General features: G+C 42.0%; 1 protein-coding gene across 1 annotated transcript in view; it reads left to right on the forward strand.

Moving 5' to 3' along the window:
* Positions 1-10,593, forward strand: part of CALD1 (caldesmon 1) — a 189,075-nt gene that overhangs the window by 158,381 nt on the left and 20,101 nt on the right. The window contains exons 5-7 of the mRNA XM_008574173.1: positions 1,816-2,863; positions 4,265-4,342; positions 9,803-9,948. Of these exons, the coding sequence (XP_008572395.1) occupies positions 1,816-2,863; positions 4,265-4,342; positions 9,803-9,948 (1,272 nt within the window). The remainder of the gene's footprint in view (positions 1-1,815; positions 2,864-4,264; positions 4,343-9,802; positions 9,949-10,593) is intronic.

Here is a 10,593-nt window from a genome sequence, read left to right on the forward strand (position 1 = left end):
GAAAAAAAAAAAAAAAAAAAAAAAAAAAAAAAAAAAAGAGTACTTTAAACAGGCTAGCACTTTGGAATTTTGGTACCTTTTAAAAATTGTTAGAATTCAGTCGATTCAAATGCCTTATGTATAATAGACTTTCCCCCTTAAATTCTAAACTCTTTGTATTTTCGCAGACATTTAATCCTTATATGTCTAATTCATGGAGACAGTGTCCTGTGGCAATAGCTAAGGCCAAGAAAGTTTAAAATCTAGCCTTTACTCTGCCATTTTTTTGTTGTTAAACATGAAATGTGTTTTTCCAAAATTAAGTGAACTTGAACTTCAAAAGGGCCAAGTTTGGTATAAACCATGAAATTTGATGGAGTTTCTAAACATTGCAAGACACATTCTTCCAACTCTGGTCACAGTTTTGGTATCACATGACTGGTTATTTCCTGCCAGTGGGGACCAACGCCCCTAGCGTGGGCAGGGTCCAGCATCCTGCAATAGTGAGTGCAGTGATGGACATGGTTCAGTTTGGTTTTATAGATTTTTTTTACTTTTTTTTTCTTATAAACATCAAATTTAACTGTGCTTTGTCCACTATAGAAAGGAAGGACAATTCACTGTTTATTCGTGGAAATCTTGACGAAGAAGACAGAAGGTATTTATCTCAGTTAGAGTAACACTGACTGCCATAACAGTGAGGCCCTAAATTTTAGCAGTTTAATGCAGTAACAAATATCAGTGCGGGTATTTCTGTTTAGTAGGTGGAACTAGTCACCTGTCTTCTTTCCTCTTGTGACTCTATCAAACCCTTAGGCTTTGGAGTCCTCTGATCGAGCCAACAGACATAGAAAGGATGGAGAGTGCACCTCTGCTGTTGAATTGCCTTGGTTTGGACACATAATTTCTGCTCACATTTCATTGTCGATTACTGTTCGCATGGCCCTACCTAGGTGCTAGGAAGAGGGGAGGGTAGGAAATGTAATCCTTGGCTGGCAATCACTTCCTCATGACTGTGGAAGGAGGAACATGAATTACGGTGGACACTGAGATGTCTCTATCATGAAGGTCATTGACATGAGTGCAGGATCTCGACATTGTAACATACACCCTCTTCCTCTCAAAATACCTTGGGTACCACCAATCCAGGTCAGGAATTCTAGATAATGTGGTGACATGTGAGAAAATCTTATGATACTAGAAGAATTCACTCATTTTGGTTTGGTCCTTGTCCTAGTTTGAATTTTCCAAGAAGCAGGTCCTGAAACAAAGATTTGAGTGCACGTAGTTTCTCTGTAAGGTGGTCCCAGGAAATACTGGAAGGGATGTTGGGAAGTGAGACCAGGAAGGGAAGGCCGCCAACTAAAGGTTGCATGACGAAGCAGCTTACCACTGTGGGTATCTGGAGCTAAAGTCCACTGGGGAACTCTAAGATCCAGTATGGAACACACACCTCAGAGTTATCCAAATCAAAAGGTGAGGCTGCTCCCAGGGCACATTCATACCCGGAGCACTTACAGCATGTAGACTCCAGTGGCTAGAGAAAGACAAAGGCCAAAGACTTGCATATGCTGTCAGTTAAAAGCCAGTTAACTGGCTGGGGGCTGACCAGTTAGCTCACTCGGTAGATCATGGTGCTTATAACACCAAGGTCAAGGGTTCGGATCCCTGTACCAGCCAGCTGCCAGAAAAAGAAAAAGGCAGGCAGGCATGTACTGACATAGTGACGTCCAAGGGGTATGATCTTGGTTCTCCTGGCATATGTTACAGTCTTATGTGAATGCAGCTGATGATGAATCAGCAAGCTGTTTTTGGTGTTGTTCTTTCTCTGTACAGCGTGCCCGATGAGGAGACCAAGACGGCCACCCCAAACACGCAGGTGGAAGGTGACGATGAGGCTGCGCTCCTGGAGCGCCTGGCTCGGCGAGAGGAAAGACGCCAGAAGCGCCTTCAGGAAGCTCTGGAACGGCAGAAGGAGTTGGACCCCACAGTGACCGAGCCAAGCCTGTCGCTCCCAAGCAGAAGAATGCAGAATGACACGGCAGAAAACGAAACTGCGGAGAAGGAAGACAAAAGCGACAGTCGCCAAGAGAGAGATGAGATAGAGGAAACCGAAATAGTCACCAAGTCCTACCAGAAGAATGACTGGAGGGACGGCGACGAACCAAAGAAAGAAGACAAGGAAACAGAGGAGGAGGAAGAAGAGCAGCCAAAGCCAGGGAGCATTGGAGAAAACCAGGTAGAGGTGACGGTAGGAGAGGAAATCACAGAAACCCAAGAGGAAGCAGTGGTCATGCCGCTGAAAAATGGGGAAATCGGTGCAGAAGAGCCTCAGCTAGAGCAGCAGCGGGAGCGTGGCCCAGAGGAGAGTCCCCAGAATGAACAGATGGAGCAGGAGGAGAGGGAAAGAGCTGAGGCAGAGAGGGCGAGGCTGGAGGCAGAGGAGAGAGACAGAATGAAAGCCGAGCAGGACAGAAAGACAGCAGAAGAGCAAGCGAGAATTGCAGCAGAAGAAAAAGCAGCTGCACAAGAGAGAGAAAGGAGGGATGCGGAGGAGAGGGAGAGGGTCAAGGCAGCAGAGGAGAAGCGAGCTGCAGAGGAGAGGGAGAGGGCCAAGGCAGCAGAGGAGAAGCGAGCTGCAGAGGAGAGGGAGAGGGCCAAGGCAGCAGAGGAGAAGCGAGCTGCAGAGGAGAGGCACAGGGCCGAGGAGGAGAAGGCTAAGCTAGAAGAGCAGAAACGTAAAAAGCAGCTAGAAGAGAAAAGAAACGAAACGCGAGAGACAAAGATGAAAGGGGGAAAGGGAGAAGAGAAAATAGAAGGGAAATGGGTAAATGAAAAGAAAGTGCAAGAAGATAAACTTCAGACAGCTGTCCCAAAGAAACAGGTACCGTAAACATTGTGCACCAAATGTGTGATGCCTGTGACTTGTGAGAAATGTAATGCACATCAGATTTGGAACTGAGGCCACATGTGTACAGCCCCATGTGCTTGAGCCTTTGGCCAGCTATTCGTTTTTTCGGGCCATAGCAAAATGCCAGCATGAAGCAATTGATTGATGGCTAAATAGTCAATCAACCAAATGTACTGGGACAGTTAGAAATGAATTGCTCTGTACTTGGTTATCATGAATACTGAAAAAATGAATTAGCCCAAAGACGTGGTGGTGCTGTGTTGACTTGTGATTCTGCACCTGCATCTAAACTCATTCTTGTTAACATTTTTCCTCTATCAAAGCTTGGTTATCATGAATACTGAAAAAATGAATTAGCCCAAAGACGTGGTGGTGCTGTTTTGACTTGTGATTCTGCACCTGCATCTAAACTCATTCTTGTTAACATTTTTCCTCTATCAAAAATGTATATGGGTCTACATGAGGCAAGAGGCCCATAACTCCTCCCCTCACTCATGTTTGACGTCAAATAAAAAAAATTATAAAAGCTGGGATGGAAAAAAAAAAAAAAAGCTGGGGTGGGACATTGACATAAAGAATAGTGGTCAGACGCATCTTAAGAAGGCAAAAAATAAACTCCTCAAAAGCCACTGGTAATATAGGGGGGAAAGGAGCTGGTTGGAACCTCTTATAAAATGTCAAAACCCTGATTTGCCATCATGTAGACCTGAGCTTAATGCAGACTTGCAGAAAACCATTCATCTGGGGTAGTGGCAATTTATAACTGAATGGTATTTAAAAGAGCACACGTTTTGCTTCTTTTACCATCTGGGTGACACAAACTCATGTGGCCCTAGAAAGGTGGAAACAGTGTGTGTGGGGGACGGGGTATAGTTTGTAAGCTACAAAAGATGTTTTTCCCTGTCTGCAAGGCTGCATTAAAAGCACTGTACCTAACCATCACCACTACTGCCCTGAAAAGAAAAGAGACGCTTGCATGTTCACCTTTCCAGAGTGAACTCTCTATCACTGAGTCTCATTGCACTGAAGTCGTCTTTCACTCCTGCTTCTGTTCAAGGTGCTCATGCACACAGCTATAATTGAGAAGATGATGGGCAAAGCACACCAAACCACACATGAGGTTTGTAAACACACACGGGAGCACCACGCCATGCTAGATTTCAGTGAGCACAGTGGCAGGCACACGAGACAAATTTGGGGTAGGAAGAAAATATCTCACATGGCTGTTTTGAACCACTGGCACCCAGCAGGGAGTGTTAGCAAAAAGAAGCCACCGGTGGCCCCTGCAGAGTGATCTGAGCACGCTCTCACTCTTGTTAAACTAGGAAGGGCTTCTTTTTACATAAGTGACCTTACCATTCTTGAAAATAAAAGGAAGAAGAAAAGGGAGCTAAAGTGCAAGCTAAAAGAGAAAAGTCCCAAGAAGACAAGCCTACCTTCAAAAAAGAAGAGGTAAATATCATTGAGAAGTAATCCGATCATAAGGCAACAGAGAGCAGTGTTCTAGGACATCGCAGGTCTGATGATCTCACATTTGTAACCTTTAACCCAGTGTTTTTCAGTCCATGACTCATGACCCATTGAATGCACAGATCAACTTGGAGTGTCTCAAAATTAGTTAAATGTGCCAATGGGCATTTTAAAAAATGAAATGGAAGGGAAAGTATCAGAGGTATTTGTACATAGTAGGCTTTCTACTGCATTGTCGTATAAGTTGTGTTTCTTACTGTGGGTCACAGTCAAAAAGCTTTGAAAAACACAGTTCAAATCAGTTTTTCCTGCTTTCTTCTTTTCTGAGTGCTCATTTTCTTCCTCGAACATCCTACTTTCCTTTTGATCATGAAATATTTCCAACTGGCCTTGATTAATATTTAACTTTTCAAAGGAAAAACACCTCCATACATCTCAGTAGAGAATTTGGCAAACTGAAGATGGTATTTGTTTTTCAAAAGAAAAGTTTGGCAAAATGTTCTGCATTGCATTTCTGAGGCACACACAGGAGCAGGTGCCAGGGTGTTTATCTGTAGGTAAGTGGACCAAAGCTGCTGCAGGTAGAAGGTAGTGGGGCTCCGACATGATCAAAATGCCACATCAGAAAGCCTGAACTCGTTTTCACCATTGTGCTTAACGTTAGCCCCAAATAGTCCTAAAAATCATGACTATGTCTAATCAATTCGCAGTCCTTGAACATGGTAAAACTGAATTATCAGAGGTAGGAAGACTTGAATTACTTTGCCTATGGGACTAGTGAAGTGATTGTAGCCATTGAGTGACATTCCAAACAAACACTTGTCACATGTCTCTGCCTCTTATGGCATCTTATCAAGAAAACTCTAAATTTTAAACAGAAAAATCCATATTTAGAAAATAGATGACCAGATTAAATAGGAGATGAGTTATTTTCTTCAATGTTTTTCATAAGATTTATGCAAAAAATAAGAACCCCTAGCTCATGTTACATATTACATTTATGTTAAAATTTATGCTCCTCTCTGTTTCTAGTAGAACTTGCGGAGGTTTGGGAGTGACAACTGAACGTGAGCACTGCCCATCTAAAGGAGAAAAAGTAAATGTTAATACCTGGAAAACTAAATTTAGCTCTAACGAGGTACATTCAGTAATTTAGCTCTAACAAGGTAAATTCTAATGAGGCAGCTAAGGAAAATGTTGAACCTGTGGAGAAACCTTGTCTTCATTTTGTGACAGAAGAAAAGTTACAAATTCATCTACAAAAAAGTGATAGTTGCCTCAGGGCTTAACTGAAACAGCAATGTCCCACGTGAGTTCTAGAAAGCTAGTGTTCATGGTGAATATCGTTAACTGCAGAAGGAAGAGGGTGCGACATCATGACTCAGTGATTAAACGCACAGAGAAGGGAGGCTGTAGAAAATGCTGTTTGGATTCTATGTTTAAAATTTAATTTAATTCCGTAAGATGTGATTTGTTTTTAGTGACCAAAGCATTCTATGCCTGTGTACTGTGTCTGTGAGCTGGAAAGCACCTGTCCTTGGTCACACAAATCATCCTTTTGCCTCTTTGCAGATAATGCCCCAGTTCAGTGCCCGTGGTCTCAGATAACCCCAGAATAATTTCAAGCCTGATTCTTTCCCAGTTGCCCTACAGAACATTCCAGTATCCCAAACTTTTGGCCACAAGGCTAGAAAAATTATTCAACCCAGGCTTTCAAAAAAATAATAAAATTCTGTATTCCTATTTTTACATTGTGTACATAAAGTACTGGTTGAATGACTAGGTTTTCCACTTTACAGCTAGTTGTGCTGTTGCTTTATGTAGGCAGTTTTACATCTTGTTTACATGATTCAGCTATTTTAAACAACCTCTTCCTTTTTTTCCCCCTTTTTGTTTTTTAAAAAAATAACCCCAAACCTTTTCTTTCAAGGATCTATGCAGCATAGGCAGGATAGGTCAACCACAAATAAACACAAACATCACGTGAACCTGCCTAGAGAAAACATTTCCAGAAGTCACTCCAGTGCCTTGGAAAAAAACCACAAAACCTGTCTTTCTCCACTGCAGTCTAACTCATTTGTGGCAATGGGCCGCAGATGGTCACCAGTATTGAAACTTAATTTCGCTTTCTTTCTCTACTCTCCAATTACAAAAAGCCTCTTCCTAGTTCTTTACCAGGAGATATTTTTTTTTTTTTCTGGATTCTAACAGAAAAAAAAAAAAAAGCTCCCAGCCAAGTGGAACTGACAGGTCCGCTGGTGAGGTCTGTGTTGTCCGTGGACCAAACTTTCAGTAGAATGGAGACTAGAAGTCATCCATGTGATAGAAATTAGACCCAGAAAATGATGTGGAGCTTCTGAAACTAATAAAAGCACCTTAAACCTAGTCTGAACAACTGTAACTTGTACCCAACTCTTGTTGCTAGTTAGGAATCAAATAATGCAAAGCAACACACTACAGAGAGTCAGATCTCAGTCCGTTTCAATTCACTCACTCGACCTTTTGAGTGTCTCTGGCATAAGGGCATGTTGCTTGAATTGCCACCCCCCACACGCCCATGTGTTATTCCATTGGATACTCGAGAAATGCAGAGTTTGATCTAAATGATCACATCTGGCCAGAGCCTTTCTCATGAGTCTGCTATTGTTATCTGTGTATGAAGCACATTAACTCTTTCAGGATACTTGGCTACACATTGATCCTTCAGCACAGACTTTCTTCATGGTGACATTGTGACCTAGAAGATCTAATGCTTTTCCCAAGGGGCTCACGATTCCATGGGCTTGGGTTGAATCTGCCATAGAATCCAATCCACTATGCTCCTTAAAATAAAATGTAAAGGCTCTATGGAATTACTTTATTCCTTTCCCAGAAAGAGAAAATAATATGCAGTCAAACTCAAATTATCATTATTACATTGAGAATGTTTCTAAGGAACTTTTCCGGAGAGAATATGAACATACCACCCACCATAACCTTTGCCAATAAAGGCAGAGCTTGAAAAAAATGGGGGTGGGGGGTGTTTTCTTCTGTTAGACATGTATTGTTTTACAAAACTATTTTAAATACTTTTTTGGTCAGTAAATCAAATATTACATTTTGGGAGAATGGAATTATTTCTGACTACTAAATAGGAGAAATGAGTTAAAGGGAATTTCTCTATGCATAGTGCTCCACAAACCATGAGATTTGACTCAGAATTTATTTCACAGGAGTCCCTGAAATGGGACCCTCTCAACTCCCACATTTGTATGCCCAAGTATTTCTTAACCAGAGTATAAACTCCAGTCCATTGTTTCTGGGGCTTTATCCAACAATAGTACGCCAAAATGAGAATATACTCTTCCTCCACCTGCCTATCCAATGAATACTTATTTATTCATGGGCAAGGACAGCCACCAAGGAGCCAGTCAGCTGTACTACAGGCCGTAAGCTTTCTTCTCTTCTCTGGAGCCTCTCACAACCAATCATGAGCCAAGACATGAAGGATCAGGAAAGGGTCACCTGGTCCAGCCCCGTCTTCTTACATGCATGGGGCCAGCAATAAGCTTTCTTCTCTTCTCTGGAGCCTCTCACAACCAATCATGAGCCAAGAGATGAAGGATCAGGAAAGGGTCACCTGGTCCAGCCCCGTCTTCTTACATGCATGGGGCCAGCATCCAGAGGAGTTAGGTGACTTGTTCAAGTAAAATAGCTAGTTTTTTGACAGCACTAGACCTAAAACTCAGGTTTCCTGACTTGCAGACGAAACTGTCAGAGAGTAGCCATACATAGATCCCCTCTTCAGTCCATCCAAGGGAAATCCTAGGTATGTACCCCTTGGAGAAAGATTAAAGTCTTAACTAATTAGGGCAACATAGTAGTGAATAGTCCATCAGTATAATTTAATCAACACCCAAAGGAGACAATCAGGCAAAGGACTGTGGAAGGCTCCTCAGTAAAGAGCAAAAAAATGTGCTCTGCTTTGTAAAAATGAACTTTCGGAGCAANATGAAGGATCAGGAAAGGGTCACCTGGTCCAGCCCCGTCTTCTTACATGCATGGGGCCAGCATCCAGAGAAGTTAGGTGACTTGTTCAAGTAAAATAGCTAGTTTTTTGACAGCACTAGACCTAAAACTCAGGTTTCCTGACTTGCAGACGAAACTGTCAGAGAGTAGCCATACATAGATCCCCTCTTCAGTCCATCCAAGGGAAATCCTAGGTATGTACCCCTTGGAGAAAGATTAAAGTCTTAACTAATTAGGGCAACATAGTAGTGAATAGTCCATCAGTATAATTTAATCAACACCCAAAGGAGACAATCAGGCAAAGGACTGTGGAAGGCTCCTCAGTAAAGAGCAAAAAAATGTGCTCTGCTTTGTAAAAATGAACTTTCGGAGCAAGTGTTGAGGGGGAATCTGGAGAATAGCTGGAAAGAGGTGAGAGATCAGCTAAGAGAAGAACATGCCATGCAGCAGCCCCTAAAGCCCTAAGTTCTGACAGCCTACCCTTCCTCTGTAGGTTTCTTTAGATTGCTAGTGCTTTGTAGCTGTTCGTCTTGAAAAGAACTATTGGGAATCTCACCTGTTTCCCACTCATCTTTAAGAATGCCCAAGTGATATAGGCGAAGTAATTTGAACTCCTTTACCTCCCCAATAAGCTATGTAAATTCAGTTTACTTTGAAATAATATGTCTCATTGACCATGAGGAACTTGCAACACAACACCCACAAAATATTAAAGCTAACACTTGCCCTCCATGTATCACCTTCCTCTGTCTCCCACAACAATCACAAAACCACTCTCAGAGTATTAAATTTTTACCGACAATGGAAGTATTTTTCCTACTCTGTTCTAGCTTTAGTGGTTTAGGTGACCACAAACACGGTGCCACAGGTCTCTGAGTCCAACCCCCTAGAGGTAGGGTTATTACGTGTTCCAGCCTTGGGAACTAGATACTCATTTGATGTAAATGCAAGGGTGATCTTTGCCAGAATTGGCTTGGCAGATCTAGCTAACCTGGTAGGTTTCCTCTCCTTTCCTCCTCATTTGTGTCCCTCCCAAAGATTCATGCTCCATCCAGGAAGAAACCTGCCCAAGCATTCATCAAAGGTCCCTTTGGGAACTGCAAGCTGCTACTCTTACATGGAGTTCCCAGAATTAAATAGTTTCTAAGCAGTAACACTCCCACTGCTCTCAAGAATAAAAACCCCAGTGAGATCGGGGATGATCTTGACTTCCTAAAATTGTGGTCAAAGTCTTTGCCCAGAGGCTAAAGGACCACAGCGCACTCTCTAAGAATTTCCTCTGACCCTGGTTCTACCACATCATTCTACAGATGGTTTGTTTTACTACTGAGTTTTCTAGCTTCCTAATAATTTGAGGTCTTATTTGGTGATACCAACCAAAATCTAATAAAATTTTCGTTATTATGTTTCTTTCTGATATGTACTGTTGGTTAGATCAAAGATGAGAAGATTAAAAAGGACAAAGAGCCCAAAGAAGAAGTTAAGAGCTTTATGGATCGAAAGAAAGGGTTTACAGAAGTGAAGTCACAGAATGGAGAATTCATGACCCACAAACTTAAACATGCTGACAATACTTTCAGGTAAGAAGTAGTGACTAGTTAACAGCAACTGTGTTCACACGTGGAAAAAAAAGATCAGTCTCCCTATCTTGTGCCTCCAGACAGAAACGTACTAAACATGCAACATACTTTTGTTGTGAAGTCACTAGCCATTGTCTTAGAGATACGCAGTCAGCAAGTCCAGCCCTCACATCACTAACAGAGGACCAGCAGTCATTGCTCAGACAGGGCTTAATCTGGTTTTCCCATTACTTTGCAAGGCAGATCACGCTTGGCATCCATGTTTTTGTTCAATGACCTAATACATTCCTGCAAGATGTGTTTATTAGAAAACATTATGACTGGGGTTAATATCACTGGTTCATTCTCTATATAGTCCAGGCAACTTCTTAAGAGACCCTTCTCAGTACCATTTTCAAGAATGCATTTTCTAATGGTTGTAAATAAAAGTTGCATAAAGCTAAGATTGTTCACTGGGCAAAGACTTGGGAAACATTAGGTTAGACTAAGTTAATCAGATCTCTTTACCACAGGACATTGAGTGCTTAATGTTAACTTGCATAGAGAATCTCTAAGTGGGAGAAAGAGATTTTGGAATTAACGCTCCATTTCATACTCTTTAGAAAATCCCCTTGTATAGTTTCAGCTTCCCCTCCTCACTGCCCA

This window comes from Galeopterus variegatus, unplaced genomic scaffold (genome assembly GCF_000696425.1).
Source record: "Galeopterus variegatus unplaced genomic scaffold, G_variegatus-3.0.2 Scaffold1008, whole genome shotgun sequence".
NCBI lineage: Eukaryota > Metazoa > Chordata > Mammalia > Dermoptera > Cynocephalidae > Galeopterus > Galeopterus variegatus.